The sequence below is a fragment of the Caloenas nicobarica genome, chromosome 16 (assembly GCF_036013445.1).
Source record: "Caloenas nicobarica isolate bCalNic1 chromosome 16, bCalNic1.hap1, whole genome shotgun sequence".
NCBI classification, from domain to species: Eukaryota; Metazoa; Chordata; class Aves; order Columbiformes; family Columbidae; genus Caloenas; species Caloenas nicobarica.
Genome location: NC_088260.1, coordinates 14522220 through 14545492, shown reverse-complemented (window position 1 = coordinate 14545492; position 23273 = coordinate 14522220). Strand labels below are relative to the sequence as shown.

The 23273-nt window shown below is 55.7% G+C and overlaps 1 protein-coding gene across 1 annotated transcript; it reads right to left on the bottom strand.

The window, feature by feature from the left end:
• Positions 1-3500: 3500 nt before the first annotated feature.
• Positions 3501-12341, bottom strand: LOC135995188 (protein DGCR6). The gene is made up of 5 exons (XM_065646314.1): positions 12168-12341; positions 11894-12054; positions 11180-11280; positions 6184-6324; positions 3501-4373 (listed from the first exon to the last, which is right to left on the bottom strand). Exons 1-5 carry the CDS (start codon positions 12302-12304, stop codon positions 4290-4292), a joined length of 624 nt encoding a protein of 207 aa, XP_065502386.1. The 5' UTR covers positions 12305-12341; the 3' UTR covers positions 3501-4289.
• Positions 12342-23273: the final 10932 nt, after the last annotated feature.

Below are 23273 nucleotides of genomic sequence, written 5' to 3'. Positions count from 1 at the left end.
CCCAGGTGCCTGCAGCTCAGTGAACGGGAGTCACCTCTCCCCATCTGCAAGGTGAAATGCATTTATTTTCCAGGAGCGCCTCAGCTCTTCTTGAACCAACATAAACCTCCTGCTTCTCCAGCCCGAGCAGGCACCTGCTCCACCTGAACCTGCCTTTTACATGCCTCGTGTAACACCCCAGCTCTTCTACTTGAAGAGAGTGAAGTCCTTCTCCATGTCACCCGTAGTTTTATCTCTACCCTGTCCCCTCTTGGGAACCACATTTTCAGAGAGAGGAGTTGCTGAAAGGTGGTCCAGACCACCGGTGTCCCCAGGGCCTTTTGCAGAGCCTGGTCCTGCTCTCCTGGGATGGGGGGACCTGTGTTAGGGTGCTGCTGCACCCGCAACCCCACAGCAGCAAAATGTTTTTCATTTTCTTCTCTGCTTCCTTCCTAATGTCCCATTTGATTTTTCAATGGCTACCGAGCACCAAAGCTGATGTTCCCATGGACCCGTAAGTCACAACCTCAAATGTCACTCGTGAGTGGTAATGCAGCCCACCGTGCAACACTGAGGGCTCCCACGCGCATAAATTCACCCTTATCGACCTCCTTACACAGAGGGGACCTCACTATCCTCCTCATCAGCCCAAAGTCCCGAAGAAGGAAGCAGGAAACAAGACTTGTCCCTTTCTACACCCATCATTGTCCTTTGCCAGCTGCCGGGGCTGGCACAGAGCTGGAGCTCCCGCCGGTCACCTCGCACCATGACAGGTATCGCCACGTTGCTTCTGGCACACAAGGAGACCTGGGCAGGACCTTAAGGTCCAGCTGCGTGAGTGGCTGAAACCACGGGAGCTGCCACCAAAGGGGTCCCCAGCCGCGTGTTCCTGGGGCACCAGTCGGGCGCTGCACAGGCAGGTGAAATCCAGAAACCCTTCACGGCGTGTCCAGCTCCTTCGGACCGGCCGACACGGCAATAACAAACTGCAGCAGCACGGGGACAGCTGGTGCTGTGGGACAGCGTCACCCTCTAGTGACACAAAGGCACTTGCTTGGAAAAATATTGGTGTGTGCTGGCGTCGTACGGTCCAGCAGTGCTTGGCAGGGGCTAAGCAAGGCTTGGAATGGTGCCGACCAAACACTCCCTGCCCACGAGCTACCCCGGGTGCTCTGTTCTTCAAGATAACCTTTTCCACCAATTAACCATGTCTGACCGCCCTGCCGCTCTCCGCCTCGCGCAGAAAACCTCGCTGAAACACAACCTGAGCACAGGCATGGAAAATTCCAGCTTGGATCGGCTGCCTGGCAGGGCCGGGAGCTGCCGTTGTCATGGCAGTGCCGGAGCAGCCGCCGCGATCCCGGCACCGGCTGCCTCCGGAGAGCCGGCGGTGGAGCCGGCAGGAGCAGCTGTCCTTGGCGGGGAGCTCTGGGCCAAGGTGGGCTCCGCTCTGTGGCACAGGGCAGCGAATCGCAGCTGAACCCCCGGCAGCAGCCCCGACGCGCTGCGCTGGCTGCCCCCGAGCTGCTCCAGCCGCACCATCGGCTCTGCGGTGCCGGAGCGTTCGTGTCAGAGAAGGGGGGTCAGCACTACACTACCCCAGCAGCCAGGTGTTCTCCTTTCACAGAATGAATCACAGAATCACAGAATGTCAGGGATTGGAAGGGACCTCGAAAGATCATCTAGTCCAATCCTCCTGCCAGAACAGGAACACCTAGGTGAGGTTACACAGGAAGGCGTCCAGGCGGGTTTTGAATGTCTCCAGAGAAGGAGAATCCACAACCTCCCTGGGCAGCCTGTTCCAGTGTTCTGTCACCCTCACTGAGAAGAAGTTTCTTCTCAAATTTAAGTGGAACCTCTTGTGTTCCAGCTTGAACCCATTACCCCTTGTCTTACTGTTGGTTGTCACCGAGAAGAGCCTGGCTCCATCCTCCTGACACCCACCCTTCATATATTTATAAACATTGATGAGGTCACCCCTCAGTCTCCTCTTCTCCAAGTTAAAGAGACCCAGCTCCTCAGCCTTTCCTCATAAGGGAGATGCTCCACTCCCTTAATCATCTTTGTGGCCCTGCAGTAGGACCCAACATTCATCCCCACCCTCCTCATCCCCACCTCGGGAAGCAATTTCCTTGCTAATGGCTCTGCCCACAGCCAGAGGGACACAGACGCCTCCTTCAGCCGCTCAGCACCAGCCGCTCTGCACGTGCCCTCCCAGGCAGGATGAAGGTGTCTCCAAGGGGAACGTTGCCCACTCTGCTCCTCGTCATTTCAGCAGTCGAGTGCTGGGCTCCCAGCTGATGGTCAAGTGGCGACACAGTTCAAGGTGGTTTGCGGGGCTCCTGCGATGGTCCCACATCAACCCGCGTTCCAGCGGTGGGTTTTAGTCCACAACGTGGAAGCCCCACAAGAGCAGAACCTCTTGTCTCCAGCTGCTGAACCACAGTCGCACGTTCCCATGGGGAGGAAACACCACCCATGATGGAAATTGGACGGGGTCTCAGCTCCGAATTTGGAAAAGCAACTACAGAGACGTAGTTGCCGATCTTCAGTGTGTTTGTCTAGAGCAGTGGGCAACCCCTCCACCACGATCTCTCCCTCCCAGGCCACACACAAGCTCTCCCAGCACCCCTGCAGGTTTTGTCCCTCCAGCTGGTCCCCCAGCGGGCTCACTCCAGCTCCAGCGCTCTGCGTTCATGTGAACGTAAGAGCTCCTGGTGCCTCGGGCAGCGGGTACCGACCCATTTCCCAGCCTTGGTAATTAACAGCACGCTGAATCTTCTCCCATTGCCTTCTGCTGGGAAGAGATTGCTGCAGCAGTAGCAGAGGATGTAGGCAAGAAGAACTGATAACGCCAAGGACACGTCTCCCAAATACAAGCCTCGCTCTGGGAATGCCAGAAACCCCTTAAAACAGGGCTGTCCAGCTCATTTTCACCAGGGGCCACATCAGCCTCGCGGTTGCCTTCAAAGGGGCGAATGTAATTTTAGGACTGTATAAATGTAGTAGGTACATCCTAAAATTACATTCGGCCCTTTGAAGGCAACCGCGAGGCTGATGTGGCCCCCGGTGAAAACGAGTTGGACACCCCTGCCTTAAACAGTGACCCGGGTGTAATCAAACCCTCCCAACACGCAATGGCCCAAAGCGTCTGAGCCGCCCCCACCAGCTTCTCCAACTTGAACTCCATCCGCAAGAACCCATCTGCTCGCAGACTCTCCCTCGCAACACCCTGTTCCCAAGGCAGCCACTGCCTGCCAGCAGCACAGCTCCTGCACCCGAAACAATCTTTTACCAAGTTTCCAGCAAGTGCCCCCACTCCCTCTGCGCACTGAGTCCCAGGATGCGACTCAGGCTCTCGGAGTCATCACCTCAGCCTGGAAAGGTCTCAGAAACACTCCAAGTTCAACCCTCCACCAGCTTTAACCTGGTGCCCCCCAAACCCCACACTCCTCAAGCAAGGATGGGACAAATGTCATTGCAATCCCTGACATTTAGAAAGTTGCAGCCCCAAAAGGCAGGACAGAATGTTTTATTTCTCACTATTTGCAAACTGGTTTAAAGTAACAAAGCAAAAGCTCTCTGCTATCCGAGTTGGGTGGGAACACTGCAAACGTCACAGTCCAGCAACGCTGGGCAGGGGCCTGAAATCCTCCTTTAATAAAGCTGATGCTAATATCTGCCTAGAGATCTCCCTGGGAAGGGTCTGCCTGTTTAGGAGGCTGTTTCTGCCTCAACACACACAGAAGCATCTTCTTGTAGATAAACTTTGGACTTTTTTTCCCCAGCTGCCAACCATCTGCCACGGCGAGCGGCATCGGATGGCGAGTCCGCGTTGCTTCCCTGTCTGACGTGGCAGCCACTCACCTCTCATTCCACTTGCTCCTCCTCCTCCATCGGAAGAGGAGATTGCAGCTGGGAGATCACATTGCTCACCTGTTCGGTTTGATTCACCTGAACACAGGGCTCACCCACACACAGCCGGGCTGGGTTTGCTGCCCAGCCCCGTCTCCCTGGCTCATTAAACGGTCCCACTGAGGCTGCAGGTTGTACGTGGTGATGAACACCCTCTGCTGTCTCTCATCGTAGCAAGACGTGCAGCACACACCCTGCTCCGAGCAGAGGCAGCCCCAGGTTCCCCTGCCCTGGGCTCTGCCTGCCCCAGCTCTACGGTCATCTAAAGGCCTCAGCTATTTCTTGTACAGCCAGCAGCCGCCTCCTGACACAACGTAAAGCAAATGCATTAACAGTCTGTTCTTTAGAGGCAAGTCAGAAGAAAACTCTGGAAAGCAAACAGCAGATTTGCTCATTCAGGAAAAGGCATTCTCGTACTCGGATTCCTTCTGTTGTAACTTCCGAATCAGCTCCAGTAAATTCATCTGTAAAGTCAGCTCCTGCAAAGCAAGAGAGATGTTTTTGCAAGAAAACGATGATGCCATTCCCTGCTGCAAGAAGCAGCAAGGACTGGTTTGCACCACCCACTCAAGAGCTACTCATCTTCAGGGAACAAAAGAAAAAACAAGCAAATACAAAACGAAGCCTTCATCTTCTTTAAGCATTTCTATAAAATACAAGACAGTAATACCTTAGGAGACCTGCTGCAAACTCCAGCTGTGTCAGGAATCCTAGGGCTTTACAGTCCACTAAGGATTCAGATTGACTATTTTTGATCACGGTTTAGCAATAACCTGAGTGAGGGCCAGCCAGCTCCGCAGGTTCCCCCTCTGGAGCAGCCCCAGGAACAGGGCAGCTGTGTCCCCAAGGCAGCCGTGTCCCCAGGGCAGCCACACACCCCGGCAGGCGCTCTCAGGTGGGCTCAGCTCCCTCCCCATCATCATCCAGCACGGGGGGCAGAGCCATCACTTGGGGTGCTCTCCAGGTGGAGTCTAAGCTGTGCTGGGGCACCAAATTCCCTCTGGGGATTTAATTCCCCTGCAAAAACTCCCTTTTCCACGGCTGTAATCAAGTGAGGACCTGCAGTCACCAACATCAGCTGATGGCTTCCTCGCCATCTGCTTGTTCTTTAGTTACACGTAGCTCACAAACCATTCAGCGCAGAGACTACACGGCAGAGTAGCTAATCCAGTGAACTCTATTCTGTGACTCAGGCTTGCAGACATTACCTTATGGAAACAAAACCCTACTTTTGTAAAAATATATCAACTGCATAAGCAGGCATTTTATACAAGAGACTGGGAGGAAACACAGCAGCTGATGGGAAACGCTGGGAGAACAGTTCCCAGCAGTGATTCCTTACACGGTGGTGCTGTTCACAGGTACAAGCCAAGCTCTGGTTTGCCAGCTGTCATAAAGGCAAACATAAACAACACCCAGTAAATGGGAACCCTGTTAAGAGTCATTAACTTACAAAAATAACATAAAAGGCAGGGGCAGGAGGGAGAGAAAGAGCTGCTTTCATTATACAGATGAGAAACAGCAGCACAGGAAAAATAAGAGGCTTGTTCAAGGCTACACAACAGGAATCGTGTGGGTTTTAGAAAATGCCTGTTTATCTTAGTTTAAGCAGTCTTTTCTCACTAGTAGGTTTTTAGCAACGTGAAGTTTAATCTGCTCAAAAACCAGAGTTAAGAACACCCTATTTCTGCATTCCTTGCAAACTTCTGTGGCATTACAACGAGACTTTGGAAGTTTCATTTTTTCATTCCTGTGGTGGCGTTAAGACAACAGAGAAAAACCCAAGCGATTGCTCGCAAGTTTTAAGAGCAGATGCACTAGGGAAACCAAGAACAATTCTCTAATCACAGTCTGAGATCATCTTCAGCAAGTCACGTGCAAGAATTAACAAGATGCCTAATAAAAAGGCTTCTTGAAGGCAATTTGTACAGCTAAGCTAGGTACAAAAGCAATAAACCCACGCAGCCAATTATTTTAGCATAATTCAGGCCCATTTGTGAGACACAGGACTACAGGCTGTTGGCACAAACGTTTCTTCCCTCCACACTGGCAAAAACATTGCAGCAAGCTGGAGATGTTGCCCTGTGTAATGGGTTTCTGCTCTTTGTTATGAACACGGTACTGGGTCTGCCCAGGGCACGCTGCCCATCAGCTGCTGAGGCAAAGGACGGATCGTTCTTTCTGAGCCAGCGACTCAGAATTCACTAAGAGCAAGATTTAAAAAAAAAAAAAAAAGAGATAGTAACACAGGAGCAGTGCCAGATCGCACGCTCCCTGCCTAACCCCGACCTGCGGGTTGGTGGTGATGTAGAAGCCGGACACCCCAGCCTTCTCCAGGGTGCTCTGCTGGTCTATCACTTTTTGGTCCAGCTCCAAGACTATCTTCTCATCCATCATTCGCTGCTCTTCTCGGATTCGTTGCTCCACAGCCTGAAAAAGATAACAGTCGACAGGAAAAAAAGTGAAATATCTGACTTCCTCCTGTCTTGTTCTCGTCTCTAAGTCTTTTACTGAAACCCAAGAGCAACTTGATCCTGAAGCACTGACGGGCCCCAGGGACAGCAGGGAGCAGCAAGCACAGCCCCAGATCCCACCTCCTCCACTTGCCGAGTCGTACAGCAAAGCCACCACACCAGAAAGCGCAGGGACGCCACTGGGACCAGCCTGTTTTCTGTGTGTTTAGAGGCCAGGAAAGACCAAGAGCAACAAAAGAAGTCAGCAGCGCAGGAACCGCAAACCCCTCACGGGACTGGTGGGGCTGAAGAAAGACTTGGAGGAATAAGAGAGGGCACCGAAGCTCATCAAGGTGCCATCTCAGATGCACCCTGAGCCTCCACATTCCCTGGACACACAAGAGCTGGAGCTGTAAATCACCCCCAGATCATGCTTATTCACTAAAGGAGCTGAACTCCTCAAGAATCCAACTTTGCAACTGGGAAGTCCATTTAGCTTGCTGTTGTCAATACAAAATGACACCTCACTTGGCACGGCAGGGTGCTGGGCCTCTGTTTTTGGCAGGCTGAGAATAATATCAAACAAGGGCTTTGCAAAATAGCCTCAACCAGGAAGAGACAGCCCCTTCTGCCTCGCTCACATCTGCCCAAACCTCAGCAGAGAAACCTCCGCGTGGCCTCTGAAGGAGCAATGGAGCCGAGCGACCACGTGCTACATCAGAGGAGGAGCGGTGGGCACGCTCCGGGAGCGCTGCCGTGATCCACTGGCTGCGGAAACGGGCACCGCTGGTCAGCTCTGGAGGAAAATCAACGCAGCAGAAACTCTGCCGGAGAATCCCAGAATGTCAGGGGTTGGAAGGGACCTCGAAAGCTCATCCAGCCCAATCCCCCCGCCGGAGCAGGAACACCCAGATGAGGTTACACAGGAAGGTGTCCAGGCGGGTTGGAATGTCTGCAGAGAAGGAGACTCCACGACCTCCCTGGGCAGCCTGGGCCAGGCTCTGGCACCCTCACCGGGAACAAATTTCTCCTCAAATTGAAGTGGAACCTCCTGTGTTCCAGTTTGCACCCATTGCCCCTTGTCCTGTCACTGGTTGTCACCCAGAAGAGCCTGGCTGCATCCTCCTGACACTCCCCCTTTCCATATTGATCCCCATGAATGAGTCACCCCTCACTCTCCTCTTCTCCAGCTCCAGAGCCCCAGCTCCTCAGCCTTTCCTCACACGGGAGATGCTCCACTCCCTGCAGCATCTTCGTGGCTGCGCTGGACTCTCTCCAGCAGTTCCCTGTCCTGCTGGAACTGAGGGGCCAGAACTGGACACAATATTCCAGATGAGGTCTCACCAGGGCAGAGCAGAGGGGCAGGAGAACCTCTCTGACCTACTGACCACCCCCCTTCCAACACACCCCAGGTCCCATTGCCCTTCTTGGCCACAAGGGCCAATGCTGGCTCATGGTCACCCTGCTGTCCCCAGGACCCCCAGGTCCCTTTCCCCTACACTGCTCTCTAATAGGTCATTCCCCAACCTGTACTGGAACCTGGGGTTGTTCCTGCCCAATGCAAGACTCTACACTTTCCCTTGTTATATTTCATTAAATTTTTCCCCACCCAACTCTCCAGCCTGTCCACGTCTCTGGATGGCAGCACAGCCCTCTGGTGTGTCAGCCACCCCTCCCCATTTGGTGGAAGAGAACAGGAGGGTTGCAGGGGACAAGGAGAGCTCAGCTCAGATAAAAAGCTGCGTGTGCACAGAGATGAGGCAATACAGCTTTCCTGGGCTGTACTGAGCTTCTTTCACAAGGGAAAGTCAGGAAGCATGAAATCCCATCTAAAACATAGGAAGGTGGCTTCTCTTTCAAGAAATAAATGGCACAAGTTTCAACACTGTACTTGTGCAACGCTGCCCCTTCGTAACACAGGCAGGTGTTCAGCTGGAAATATTCACAGGGGTTTGTGATCCCCACTCCACGGGAAGGGAGAAGGCACCGAGTCTGGGATGCGGCTGGTGGTTTAAGAGACCTGGGCAGATCCACCCGACAGGGAGTGGAAACCCTGCGGGAAAAGCCAGAATTTGGGTGACAGAGATCTCGGTCCTGAAGAGCCTGCAGAAGAGCACAGGTTTGTCCCCTGGACGTCACCAGGGGCTGTCTGCAGAAGGCCAGACCTAAACGAAGAGCAATCATTACCTACATGAGGCAGGAGCTGCCTCATGTAACTGTTCTTGGATGTACGGGCGTCAGTTAGTGTCTTAAATTTTTAATTATGTCTGTAGGTTTGGGAAAGTTTCGCAGAACTACACACTATTAATGAGGATGCAGGACTGTGATCCACCAAAAGATCACCATACACCAGCCGCTCCGCAGAAAACACCTGGGGCAGGACTTTATTAGAATAAATGTGAAGAAATTCAGGACAACTTGAGCCTCAATAAAAGGCAAGGCAGAGGGGCTAATTGCCTCCTTCACTATGGGATGCCAATGAACCTAAGAAAGCTCTATCCTTAAGCATCCTCCAGTCTAGAGGTTCATACTCTTTGTGGAAGATGTGAGGGATCCATATACCTCATTCCCCAAAGACTTTCCTTCCTCTCAGCCGCCTTGGGGGAATACCAACCATCGTCTCCTCCACCTGCTGTGCTGGAGGAGACTTTCCTTGGGTTTGAAAAAAATAACAGATTTAAGTGTCTACACAATGTTTAGGGTCGGCACCTGATTCTGGGCTACAGAAAAGTGCCTAAATCCTGGAGAAAAGGCTTAAACACAAGCTTCTGCTTCAGCTCTGGTGACACTGTACGACAGGCAAAACTTTTCTAAATGCTGTGGGTTCCACTAGGAAGCCAGACATCTCAAAACTACATCTTGTGCTACCGCTCCTGTGAGCCCAGTCCCAACCCATCTCCCGGGAGCTGGGCTTCGAAAGCATTAACCGCAGAGCGCAGCTCCCATTAGACATGTAGCGAATGTTACTGCAATGATCGCTCTGTTCCCGAAATGCTCTACAGCAGAAATATCAGAGCATCAAAAAAAAAAATGAAGAGATAGCCCTAGTAACACCTGGCAGAGGAAAAAAAAGAACAAAGGCCGGGGAAGGAAGTAGCAAGAAGTTGCACATCATGTAAGACAAGGAGAAATGACACATATGTGGTCTACTTAATGAGCGAATACAATATTGGAAATGCTTTAAAACAGGCAATATAGCTTATTACTTGCTGCAAATGTAAGTTACTTTGACAGAAGTAAAGGGGATGGCTAACAGAGGTCCAGTCTGGCTTCAGTCACCTCGATAGGAAACAAGAGATGTGGAAACACCAAAACAAAAGATCCAACAGCAAGCGCTGACGTGGTGCTTGTCATGGGTGATGGTCAGGAAAGAGCTGTATTTGCACAGTTACCTGTTTGCCTTACATGGAGCAAAGCAACTTCCCCTCTACATTTAAAGGCCATGGATTACGACAACTAGCTACCTGCAATTTCCTTTACCTTATAGAAGTCCTTCTCTCTCATCACTAATATACAGATAAGTCCTTTGGGACTAAAGAGGTCGCTCGTGCTCAAGTTTCTCCAAACGCCTTGGGATGCTCCAAGAAACTATTTCTATGCTTAAGTATCTCAAGGTAGTTCCTGTTTATCAGTGCTACAAAGCAAAATGTTGTTTCTTTGCGTATTCTCTGCTTTTTACTTGCTATGACGTAAAGGCAGATTTCACACACCTCTGTGTTTTCTATCAACTCGCTCTCTATCTATACAAGGGTTTCAGCCCATCTTATAACAAAGACTCGTTAAAGCCTTGTGGGGAGCATCGCGCCTTTGGAGTGGGCTCCTGAACTTGCACAGTTCCCAGATCAAGCCTGGGGTGCAGCTGCCTCAGCTGGTGAGAGCCGGGGCTGCCCAATCTTGGGGCAACAAAAGGCAGAGCAAGAGGAGCAGAGCCCCAAGTCGGGGTGGGTGTCGTAGTTTAACCCGAGCTGGTGATACAACCACAACAGCTGCTCGCTCACCCCCTTCCCATCCCCTCCCAACAGGGGAGAGAATCGAAAGGGAAGGGAGAAACTTGGATTGAGATAAACACAGTTTAATAAAATAACAAAATACGAATGCACTACTAGTAAATATACATATAAATTAGAAATAAAAGATACTCAAGGCAATTCCTCACGAACTCTGTCCACAACTGAGCAGCCAGTCCCAGCAAGACAAACCTGATTCTAAAGCCGATCCAGAGAGAGAGAAGAGAGGAAAAAAGGCAGAAAAGCCCAGAGGCCTCTGCAGGATGGCAAAAGCCGGACTAAACGTCCCACACCAAAAACTCCCCTGGCTGCGCCAGAAAGAGCAAAGAAGAACCAGAGAGATCGGAAGAGCCAAAAACCAGAAGCTCCCCATTCTCCTTAAATATGCGGCATGAGGCTAATGGGCTGGGACACTCCCATGGGTCAGTGTGGGTGTCAGTCCAGCTCTGTCCGTCCATCCCCTTCCTCGATACCTCACACCTGTGGGCAGAGCCCAGAGTGTCCTTGGCTCTCAGACCTGAGCAATTGAAACATTAACTCTGTGCTGGGCTGTTATCTCTTGTTCTCAGACTAAGTCCAAATAATGAACACGCTAGCTATGGAAAAGAAAGGTTTCTAACTGCACGAAGAAAATTAACCCATTTTCAGTCAAACCAGCACAGGGTGGAACCTCAGGCTGTGCCGGGAAGACCAGACAGGACGGCTGGTGGCTCCCGAGGCGTTAAAGCCTCTGGATGCTGCAACGCTCCCGCGATGCGGGAAGGGTCCTGCTCACAGCAAGGGGCTGGGAGCCCCCTAGAGAAGGAAGGGACACAACCCCCATACCTCCATCTCGCGCTGCTGGGCGGCGCGGAGCAGCGGCAGGTTGTGTGGGCGGCAGCACTGCTGGGCCTCCTTGTGCCGGTGGAACAGCTCCTGCTTCAGCCCTGCGCGACCGGGACCGGTCAGGGAACCGGCCACGTGTGACCCCCCGGCGTCCCCACCACCTCCCCGCAGTGCCCCGGGCCTGTCCCCAGTGTTCCCATCCGCCCCGTGCACCCACTGCCTGCACCCCCAGCCTCTCCCCTGTCCCCCAAACCTCCTGGATGCCCCGGCCCCGCCTCTCGTCCCCATCACCTCCCTGCAGAGTCCCCACCGCCTGCCACCCCCCCAGTGCCCCCGGACTGCCAGCCAGTGCCCCCCCGCGCTGCTCTCCCTCAGTGTCCCCAGCCTGTCCCCTCAGTGCCCCCCCCAGGTGCACCCCACCTCTCCCGGGCGGCCCGGCCCTGCTCCCCCCGGTGCTCCCCCTTCTCCGCGGTGCCCTCCCCGCTGCTCCCGACCTCTCCCTCAGTGTCCCCCGTGTCTCGGGCCCGCTCTCACCCGGGACCCCATCCCTTTGTGTCCCCCCCATCCCCTCGCGCTCCCCCCCCTGCCTCGTGCCCCCCCCCATCCCCGCGGTGCCCGCCCCCCAGCGCCCCCTACCGCCTCCCCCCGGCAGCCTCGGCCCTGACCCCCCCCCGGGCCCTCCCCGGTGCCCGCCCCGCCCGGCGCCCCCCGGACCGCGGTGCTCGCTGTGCAGCTGCAAGCGCTGGCTGTAGAGGTTCTTCTCGGTGAGGTGCTGGATCTCCAGCAGGCCCTGCACGATCTCGAACACGGTCCCGTCCAGGAGCGCCAGCGCCAAGTCGCTCAGCGTCGTGTAGGAGAGGCGCTGCTGGCAGGAGCTGCCGCCCCGGGCACGGCACCGGGTCAGCGCCCGGCCCGCCGCCGCCTCCCCGCCCCGGGCCCCGCCGCCGCCTCCCCGCCCCGGGCCGCGCCGCCGCCGCCCCCCGCTCACCTGGGCAGCGCCTTCACCAGCGCCTGCAGCTCCGACAGCAGCCGGTAGTGCCGCTCCTGCTGCCGGGACAACTGCTCGGCCGCCGCCACCTCGTACCCGTACTCGCAGCCCCCCGCGCCGCCGCCGAAACGCTCCATGGCGCCGCCGAGCGCGCCCCCGCCCCGCCGCGCGCATGCGCGCTCCGGCCAGTTTTCCCCGCCCCCTGACCACGCCCTCTCTCCCGCCCCGCCCACCGGCCCCGCCCACCCCGCCGAGCATCCTCCGCAGGCGCCGCTCCCGGCTTCGGCAGCGGGACCGGAGCAGCGACCGGCGCTCCCGCCGGGCCCCGTGTGCGCGGCGGTGCCTCGATGGCTCGGGGCGCCGAGAGAGCGGGGCGGCGCCGCCGCCCACACGGGGCCCGGGCGGGAGGGTTTTCCTGGAGGTTTCTCTTCAGCCCATCCCATGGGATGCACGCAGAGAGCATCAGCGGGTTGTCCGTCTGCTCGGGCTTGAAAACACTTTAAAATGTTTTCGTTTTATTAAAAGCGATTCAGATGGAGTTGGCAGCTTTTGAGTTACTGTACAGGGTGACTTTGTCACGGCTGGAAATGCGGTGCCCCCTGGCATCGTGGGAATTTCACTCTCAGGGCTTCGTGGTTTCAATTCAGCCCACGAACTGGGGACCATTCCCTACAGATGCTGCACCACAGCAAAGCTGGGCAGCATCTATGGGTTCACTGAGGAGCCCTGAGAAGGGCTGCAGGCTCCTTTCTAATCCCTTAAAACACACAGAGTTTATTAAGTGCCTTTCAACTTCAAACACACTGCTGGGATGGCAATGGTTTCTTTTCGTGAGCGCTGGGGTGCAGGTAATGAGATCAATGTTTAGCACAGGCTGAGTTGCAAATTCATTTCATTCACCAGCACGCACAAGAAGGGGCCCAGCTTGAATTTTCAAAACAAAAAAAGAAGTAGCAGTTTTAACATGACTACAAAACTTACAAAAGCTGTGCTGCCTGCTTGAAGGGAGTGGAAATGTCTGTGCTAGAGAAGAACACAGAGCATCCCCAGTGAAATGAGCCATCCCTAAAATCTCCCTGAATTTTGCTCCTTGTTTTTTTACCCCTGTTGGTTGCCTTGGATTTCCATCCAAGGATCCCAAAATCCCATGTTCTGGAGAGGCTTTGGGTGGGCTTACTGCAGACCCCTCTGCCTATGGGCTACTTAGACCTTGTATGGTTAACCCTGCCACGTCCGTCTGTCCTGCCCATCCCCTGCCTGCTCTTTCCCCAGCTTGGCAGCAATGTTCCCATGAAACGGCCGCCCCGTATTTTGAACAGGCAAATCACCCCAAGCCCATCCTCAGGAACTGCCAGAGGTTTTGCTGTGTTGGAGCTGCCTGAGGCAGAGCTGCGCTGCAGAGCCTGGGGGGCTGCACCCTGTTGAGCCGCTCGGGAAGGGAAAACAGAGTCTTTAACGAAAAGCTGTTGATTGTGCTGCTCAGTGTTGGCTGGGGTGCTGTGAAAGACCAGGACGGAAGCATCACTGACACTTTGTCATCCTCTGCCACGAAGCTTTTGTAAATGTCCTTTCCTGGTGTCACCTGAAGCCAGGGTTTGCTGTCACAGGGTTTAGCTGTCCTGGGGTGTTCCCCCAGCAATGCAACCCAAAATCCCTGTGGCAGCCGCAGATGCTCGGGGACAGAGAGGCCAAGACTGCACAGGACCAAGCGAACTGCCTGTCCCCGGCACGGCTGCCTGCACTGGCGCGGACCTAAATGCAGCCCTTGCCCTGTCCCCATCCAAGCGTCACATCCGATCATCATGCCACGGAGCAGACCCTGCCTTGATCTTGCCACCTTCACCACCTCGCCGGGGCTTCTGTTCTGTTCCCAAGGCCAATTCAAGGGGGAGCTGAAGCCCGGTGGTGTCTGGGCATGGGGAGACTTGTCTTGACCCCAGACTCTGAGCAGCAGGGTTTTGACCTTGACCCTGGTCAGCACCAGACTGGAGGGGAGAGAGCATGCATGAGGCTGGGAGGGCCAGCACGGCCATGAGAGCCGTGTACAGCGGCCGCGGGCAGCCTGTGCACCCCTGCGAGCAGATAGGGGGGCAGCTGGGGAGTGGAGGGGCTCAGCAGGGAAGGATGGAGCACATCCCCAGGGACAACCTCCAGCAGTTGCAGCAAAGGAGCAAAGCACAATTCGGTGCCTTTGCACCTCTAGCAAAGGCATCACCACTGAGCCAGCGGAGGGACGGGGGGACCCTGGGGCCTCCACTCCGCCACGGACATTCCTCTCTCTTCCTTTGTGCTGCAGGAAATCTGTGCTTCCTCCTTCCCAGCGCTGCTCCCTGCTCAATCGCTACCAGATGTGGGTCCCATGTGCTTCTCATTAGCCCGGCAGGCTCCAGGCGCTGCCGTCTGCAGTCTGGGGCCGGCACAGGCTGGGCTTTTGGGGACCTGGAGCAGATGTCTGAGCCGGTGTGCATGCCACCAGGTAGCTGGCCCTGGTTTGCATAGGGCTCGTGCTGCCTTTGTGCTGGGCTGGGATGCGGTGGGATGGCAGCGGTGATTCAGAGTGAGCTTGCTGTGCTGGATGAGCTGGGGGACAGGGGGCTCTGCTGGGACCTGCACAAGTGCCATGGGGACAGAGGGACAAGGGGCACGCCGGTGCTTTGAGTTGAGGGGAGAAGCTCAGCGAGCTGAAAGCAGCTGAGTCTCCCTTTGGGGACAATGTGCAGCCCCAGGCTGGGCCTGGGAGGGTGGGTGGCACCAGGGCTGGAGAGCACAGGTGACCCAGGGATATCTCAGGATCTATATGTCCCAGGTGTTCCATGCAGGGAGCACATCGTGATCCCGTAGGATGTGCATGAACCTCCTGGGCCGTGGGGTCAAGTTGCAGTGGGGGGTACCCGACCCAGTGATGGTGTCAGCAGTGGTGCCACAAGCAGCTCAGGTGGTACAGCATGGGAGGAGAAAGCATGGGCCCTTCCCACACTCCCCAGGACCTGCTGTCACCCAGGAGAAGATCATGGTGGCTGGACCCGGGGGTTTGAGAGCAATAGCCCCACAGCTGGCTATTGATGTCTGGGAAGAGCATCAACCTGGCCTGGAGGGAGCTATGGAGGGACAAAAGGAGCGAGAAAGCTCCTCCTGTCCTTCCCCACCACGGAGCTCACCCAGGCAAGAGGGGCTGGGGAAGAGCCCAATGGGACTTGCAGGTGGTCTCACCACATCGTCCTGCTTCGGCTGCCGCTGGCCCACGTGTGTGGAGTGATGCGCCCGGCCGGGCAGGATGAGGCCACATTCGGGTGCTCACAATGTGGGGCTCTGCACCAGGGGAGAGGGACGCTCCTTGCCTTGGCAAAGAGGGAGCCAGGGACTGATCTTGGCCCACTGCTTCTTTCTCGAGCCCCTAAACCAGCCGCAGGGATTTCCTCACACTGCTGGTGGAGGGGTGAGTGGGGAGAAGCAGGGGTCCAAGCACATGTCATGGGATGGAGCCCGTGCCCCGGCGTGGGACGTGCAGGGACACCCAGAAGGGCAAAGGGACTCTGTTTCCCACTGGAGCTGCTCTCCTCTCCCCCAGGCAAAGTGTCCCCTGTGGGGTTCAGGCTTCTTGCACTCACCTGCAGGGAAAACATCTCCCAGCATGGAAAGATTTCCAAAGGTGACTGCTTCCCATTTAAGGATGGGATGCCTGGGTGATACCTTCCCCCAAAGGCAATGCTGGAAAACAGCATTTTTATGGCCTTGCTGGACCCTACATTATGCAGAGACAGCAGCAGGAGTGGGATGCCCACATACGTGGAGCAGGACAGCTCGTTTCTGCGACTGGAACACACTGTGATTAGGAATAATCCCCTGGAGAAACCCATCTGCTGCCCAAAGCCGGTGTTCCTGTGGGAGAGCTGCCACATCACCACAGCTCTGCATCACCGCTCCGGAGCTGGGAGCTCCCCCGGCTGCTCAGCCTTCGGCGAGCGCAATTCCACTGGGCATCCAGCCGTCACCAAAAGATGCTGATGCGCTGCAGCTTTTGCACCAAATGTAGCTTTACTGCTTTTACCATGGGGTGGAGGATAAACAGCATCACCTGGGGCTTGGGCTGGGAGCTGGTGAGCATCCTACCAGCAGCTCTGCTCCCCGTGGCACTGCTGGGCACGTGGCTTTGCCACCTATCCCCAGCCTCCCTTCCTTTTTTGGGCCGCTTTAGACTTGTGTTTGACCTCAGCCTCATGCGCACTCGTCACCTGGGCAAGGAGAGCTTGTGACGGGGAATGCCAGAGCCTCAGGGCCTCGGGCTCACCAGATTTATTCCAATTTAAACACCGTGGAGTAAATGTGTTTCCCCCACTCTGGCCTCTAGAGCTGAATATCTGAATGGGAATTTCACCCCTGAGCTGCAGCTAAAATAAGATCCGGATGGAGGTGGTCACTGGCTCTCGGTGGTGCCGGGTGAAACCTTTGTGCTCCCCGATCGGCTGCTTGTGTAGCCAGCAGAGCAAGGGCTACTGAGCTGGAAAGGCTGGGTTTAACCTGCTGGGAGGAACATGCCTGGTCAGAAACATGCTGCAAAACATGGCCAGGCTTTTGTTATCTGTACTGAGCATCCATGGGGACTCCAAAGAGACACTGCGCATGCACGCACTGGCTGCACAGGAGGAGATGCTCCTTCACCAGGAGGAGGTGCAGACGCTCAGCCAAGGCAAAGTCGTGTTATGGGTCAGCAGCCCAGGAGCTCCTTGTGCCTCCACTCCCTGCAGAGCAGAGCGGTTATCAGAACATCTGTGTGACACAAGGCAACGGGTCTAGATCACCCCGTGGACAACATGGTCCTGCCTGGTGAGCCTGGGCTCACTTGTGGCAAGGGATGGGAGCTGCTGGGCGGGCTCCTGCCGGCTGGCATGGGTGCTCTGGGGTCACTGCGCGGTGCTTTGTCCTGGGAGAGAGGGGGTGAGGGTCAGGAGAAGCGTGTGGGCTTGGCTGGGAGTTCTGTGCAGGGGCCAAGGGCTGCGAAGGCTGAAAGGGTTGCAGTAAGGCTGCAAGGGGCAAAGCTGCAGCAGGATGTAAGGGATGCAGAGAGCTGCAAAGGGTGCAAGGGATGCAAGAGTTGCAGTGGATTGCAAGTGATGCAAAGGATGTGGGCTGCAAGGGATGCAGCAGACTCTGCAGCCAGCTCCTTCCATCCCTCGGCCCAGGGCTGCCCATTTCCCAGCTGTGCCCCGCTGTTTCAGCAGCCTGGCTTCTGCAGAGACGTGGGGGTCCTGTGACCCAGACGTGGGGGTCCTGTCTTCTGGGCTAAGGGTGCTCCAGGGGCTCCATCTCGCCATGCCCCTGCAGTCGCCACGACAGCAGGGAACAGCTTCAGGCCACGCTCGCTTCCCCTCAGGATATTTTCAGGGTCTTCAAACATCCCAGAGGGACCAAACCACATCCGACCGAGGTGGCTGCTGCTCCTCACCTGCAGACAAGGCGCCCGTTCAGCCCCAGTCCCCCACCCGCCACCGCTGCATCCCGTGCAGCTCCGCGGGGGGAGCCCAGCCAGCCCCCAGCAGCAGCCGTGGCCGATCATGTGGCTCCTAATGAAATCCAGACCCTGGCAGAGCGATGACATCGCGCCGTGATTTGTGCTCCCACACAGACTAAACACGGCTGGGCGCGTTACAGCGTGTGGCCGGGCCAGCACGGGCGTGGGGATAAATCAGGTAGAGGTGGCGCGGATGCCTTTGCCATTCTTCTGCCTGATTATTTTGCTCAAAACTCATGCTTTCTGCAATGCAAAAATAGGGCTTTTTCCAAAATGATGCCAAATAGAGATTCCAGAGGCTGGAATAAAGGCTCAGGCTCTTGGATCTGCTCAGATATGGCTCCATGTGCTAGAAATGCATTTGCAACCCAAAGCGCTGCAGCTACTGAGCTTTGTCCCTTTATTCTGGGCAGTTCCTTATGGCCAGGGAGTCCCTGGTGCCCTGGATCACGTGCAAATGCTTCCACTACTGCACTGGGTGAGGGAAAGTCTTGAAATGGAGCCAAAGTGGGTTTGCTTGGCCTGCTGCCCCGGGAGGTGTTGCACACACGTCCAACGCCTGCCAAGTCGGAGGCTCCAGCTGCAGCCTCCAAGTGCCCTGGGGTGGCTGAGGGTGCAGCACTGTCTCCCCAAATGGCACCTTCACCTGCACTCCATCCTGTGGTCTGAAGGGGCAGGGACTGCGGAGGGTCCCCCGGAGATCCCAATGTGATGTGCTGCAGCAGAGGATGGGGCACAGGAGCATCCCTGTGGCCTTTTGCCCAGCCCTGGGTGCCTGTCAGCGGGGACAAAAATGACTTTAGGGAGGTGCCAAGACTTGCTCGCAGAGCCCAGAGTTGCTGCTGGGCTCAGGGTGTGCAGGGAGGGACAGTCCCGCTGGACACCCCGCTGTCGTGCTCCCCACAGCTCTGTGCAGGGGGACCCCGCACCCGCGGCTCCCGCAGCCCAGCTCCTCCGGGAGATGCCCAGCGTGGCACTCGTTGGATTCAACGTCACGAAGACCTGATCTGTGGATGTGGTGTCTGGAGGTGCCTGGGTGGCACTGCCACGTGGCCAGCGGTGACAGGGCTGGCACCTGGTGCTGGGGGCGTGCTCAGCCCAGCCTGGCCGTGCCCGCCTTCGGCTCCTGGAGCTTATAGACACGTGTGTATATATGTACACATGTATATATGCATCTATTAGTACGTACGAAAAATAAATAGAAGCATATAAAAATATAATTATATATCTAAAATATATGTGTAGATATCTATACCTGTATGCTTATAAGTATATATAGTATATACTCCAGGACTATATAGGAGAGTATGTGTGCATATATAAAAACCATATATATATATATATATATATGTAATAATTTGCTCCTGGAGTATATAGGAGTGTATACTGATGTGTGTGTGTATATATAGATATAAAAATTTATACTCCTGGAGTGTATATTTATATTGATGTCCTGTGTCTCGTGGCATTTTGGGCACGGGGAAAGGCTGCAGCAACAAAACCGCCCCCAGCAGCCCCCCATGGGGGAAAAGGCTGCGAACAAACCAGCCAAAGGCTCCGTCACCCCAGGGGATGCTGCAGATGCTGGTTCCAGGCATTCATGTTGCTCCAGGGCTGGTGGCAGAAGCTCCTGGAGCCACAGCCCGTGCTGGTGGGGACCCCGGCTCCCCGAGGGACCTCAGCACCGTGCTGGTGGCACCGCCGGCTCCTGCGTGCCCAGGGCTGGCAGCAGCTGAGCTGGTGGACACGCAAGCAGGAGGTGATGGCCTGCAAAAAGGCTGCTCCGTATTGCCACCCAAATGCCACTGGAGTCCTCCGGGGACGTTGAGGAGGTCACCGATGGCTGTGGTGAGGAATGGATTCTGGTGGCATTGCGGTGGCTGCTCCTCTCTGGGGTCCCAGTCCGCAGGTGATCTGCTCAGCCCGGCCGCGGGGAGCCCCGGGCCAGCTGGATGGTGTCTGTGTGGAGATGTCACTGGCGTGGCCAGGACACATTCCAGTGCCCCCATCCTAGATCCAAACATGCCCAGGAAAGACAGCCAGGGACCATTACATCCACTTTTGGGGGTAAAGGAGGAATATCCCCATGGATAGCATGTATCCACACAAAGCCTCTACATTAAGTGTAGGCTGAATATACATTTATACTCCTCTCAGCTTACCCTGGCTCATGTTGTGGTGCTGGTGGAACTGGTGGATGTCCCCAAGCCCCTCACAATCCCTCCTCCAGCATGAAATAGCCCTGGCACCCCCGCCCCGCCTCCCAGCGAGCATCGAGAGAGAAACGCCTTGTACAATTTCAGGACCCCCTTGTCTCGTGCGTGTTGTGTTCTCATTGGAGTTTCCCTTCCAAGTTTATTTTTGGTAGGGCCTGAAATAGGAAATGAATTGTTGGCAATGAGACCGCTTTTATTGCCGCTCGCCGGCCAAGCCAAAACAAATACGTCATTGTCCAACCCAGTGGTTCCTTCTTCAGTTTGGGAAATTGGGAGGAAATGGGAGGAAGACCCGTGTTACAGTGTTGATCGAAAAGAAAATGGGCCCCAAGTGCCTTTGTGCTCCTCCGCTTCTCCTGGACAATGTCCTGGTGGAAAGGAGGGATGTTGGCCACCGGGCAGGTCCTGCTCCACCGCAGCATCTCCTGCCAGCCTCATCCACTGATTCTCCTCGCTCATGGGAGGCCACGCAATGTGCTTGATCAAGCCATCACATCGTCAGCAAACACCTCTGACCTGCCTGTCGGGGATGGTGACTTTAGGGAAGGTGGCTTCTCATGGTGGCTTCAGAAGAAAGTGGCTTCTGCTCCATCTTGGGTGAGCAGAAGACCTGGGTTTGGTTGGCATTATGCTTCCTCCTGTGATTGGGTTCAGCTGTTTTTCCTTTGAGATCGAAGGTTTCTGCATGTCCAAGAGACTGGTGGGAAGTGGCTAAGAAAAGCAAGTGTATTTATGCTATGTATGGTCCTTCTGGTGGAACTCAGAGGTGCAGGGAAATTGTTTTACAGTTTTCAGCCTCTGCTGCTTTGTGGACCCTGAAACAAAGTTGGTGTTTATCACAGGGTGCTGTCAGATACCAAAATATGGTGGCGGTAAGAAAGCCTGCAAGCCACGGCAGGATGTTTAGAAAAGAGATTCATGGACACGCTATGCAGAGAAATCAGCCCTCAATGATGCTGAGGTGTGGCAATGCCTCATCCATTGTGATGGTGATGGCCCGTGGCATCACAGGACATTTCTTGGAGAAGTACCTGACCCATCTGAACTGGAAGGACTCTGCTGAAAAGAACCTGGAGGCTACAGTGGACCTCAGGTTGAACATCAGCTTGTGGTTGCTCTTCTCCAGAGTAAGGCAAAGCCCATAGTGAGGGGTGCTGGGAAGGGCTGGGAAGGAAGCTGCTGCTTCTCCACCCAGTGGAGGGGCCTCCCAGTTCAACAGCGATGTGAAAAACTGGAGAATCCTGGAGGAGGGATACCAACGTGGTCATGGAGCTGGAGGACATTGCGCCAAGAGGGGTGGGGGAGGCTGGGCTGGGTTAGCCTGGCCATGAGGAGGTGAAGCCAACCGCTGCGGTGATGGAGTCGAATCCTTCTTGATGGTGCCAGATGATACGATGGAGGACAACAGCCACTGACCCGCTTGGGAGGTTCAGGTTTGACCCCTAAGAAAATTCTTCCCCAGGAGAGCGGCGCACCCTGGGACAGTCACTGGGAGCTGGGGATGTCCGTCCTTACACGTTCTCAAGGCTCAGCCAGACAATGCCACAGCTGCCCTGACATGACAAATGACTGCCTGGTTGGACTGGAGCCTCTTGCCAGGACGTGTGTCTGTCTGTGACGCAGGATTTTGTCTTTCCCTGGAGGCTGCTCGCTCGCAGGCTCTGCTCTGGCTTGCTGGGGCTGTGGTCGGAGCCTGTGGACGGGCTCAGGCCAGGGTGAAGCTCTGCTGTCCCAGGACAGCCTGGGCGCTGGGGCGAGCTCGCGGTGCCCAGCGCCCCTGCGGCACCAGCCCCAGCTCCGCTGCCTGTGCCAGCGAGGACGTGCCCTGGGAGGAGCCTGGGGATATTCCCAAATTCACCGCTGGGTCACCATCATGAGCATCGTGGCTGGTTCTCCCCATATGCTCTTCAGTGCTGATGTGAAGAGATTTGTACAGGACTGTGTGATGTCTGCAACAACCTCTTTAATTGTGTTTAATTTTGCACTTTTATTGCCTGAATTTGACTCCTTTCCTTCTCCTAGGTCTTTAGGAGCCTTCTGGAAGCCCCTTTTGTTTCTCCAATGGCCTCTGTGGTGGAGGGAGAGGGGCTTTGATGCTGTCCCAGGTCTCATAGGCTCAGTGTGCCCATTTTTCTATTGATTTTGTCAGTTTTGGCTTTGGTGACATTGAGCTGATTCCTCACTTTCTGTTACTGCATTGCGTGATGTCCCAGGAGTGGCTTCAGCCGTTGTCCTTCATCATCTGGTAAGCAACACCAACAAGTCACATGATGTCCAATTCCTTTTATTCTTCAGCTTTTTGCTGTGAGATGATGTTTCTCCAGCCAGTGTCAGACACTGAACTGGCACCAGCTCCAGCTACACAACGCTGAGCGATGCCAAGGACTGTGCTGGAGCCCCGTACCGTGCTGACTGGGCTGCTGCCATGGTACCAGGTGGTCTCATCCCATCCTGGTGTCCACCAGCTGCCCTCCTTCACCTTTCTTCCTGGAAAGGGCTGTGGGGCATTGGAACAGGCTGCCCAGGGCAGTGCTGGAGTCACCATCCCTGGAGGGGTTGGACAGGCGGAGATGAGGTTCTCAGGGACATGGGGCAGTGCTGGACTTGGCAGTGCTGGGTTAACGGTTGGACTTGATGATCTTAAAGCTCTTTTCCAACCAAAATGATTCTGTGATTCTGTGGTTGTTCTCCTGGGCCATCATTCCCCACTGTGGGCAGAGCTCAGGATGGCTCAATGGTGGGCACCAGTTCTCCCAGCTCCCCGTTCCCGCTTTTGTTTCTGGTGGCCAGGAGGGTCCCCTCGGCTGCGGCTCCGCAGGCAGAGCTGGGCAGAGCGGTGGGTGCTGCGGAGGCTCCGGCTGAGGCTGAAGGAGCCTGGCAGGGGCAGAGCCGCTGCCCCCAAGGACCCGGCATCTCCAGCCCCGCAGGCTGTGGGCCCTGGGCACGCACCGGCAGTGGCCGGACAGGCAGAGCTTTGCTGCCACAGTCTCCTGGGCCAGGCAGCACCCCTGCCTCCCTGCTGCACGCCCCGGCAGTGACAGAGAGCACAGGCAGCGTGCGGGCAGCATGTGGGCAGCGTGCCAGCAAAGTGCAGGCAGAGAGCAGGCAGAGCACAAGCAGCAGGCAGACAGCTTGCAAAATGCACACCGAGCACACAGGCAGCACACAGGCAAACGGCAGAAGCATGTAGGTAGCATGCAGGCAGGGTGCAGGCAAATTGCAGGCAGGACTCCTCAGGAATCTTGGGCAGAAGCTGTGTGGGAGAAACTCCATGTCACCTGGCCCCTGGGCTTGTCCCAGCCTTGTCCCCTTGGCAGGGGGATTAGAAAGCTGGGGTCAGAGCCCTGCACCCCACTGCCACAGAATCACACAGAATCCCAG

What these genes read in the sequence shown, in the direction of transcription:
- LOC135995188 (XM_065646314.1), bottom strand. Translation starts at nt 12,304, where the DNA reads ATGGAGCGTTTCGGCGGCGGCGCGGGGGGCTGCGAGTACGGGTACGAG. An exon ending in CCCAGCAGCGCGAGATGGAG is followed by an intron (nt 6,325 to 11,179) that starts GTATGGGGGTTG and finishes TATCTTTTTCAG; the next exon opens with GCTGTGGAGCAACGAATCCG. An exon ending in ACATCACCACCAACCCGCAG is followed by an intron (nt 4,374 to 6,183) that starts GTCGGGGTTAGG and finishes CTTGCTTTGCAG; the next exon opens with GAGCTGACTTTACAGATGAA.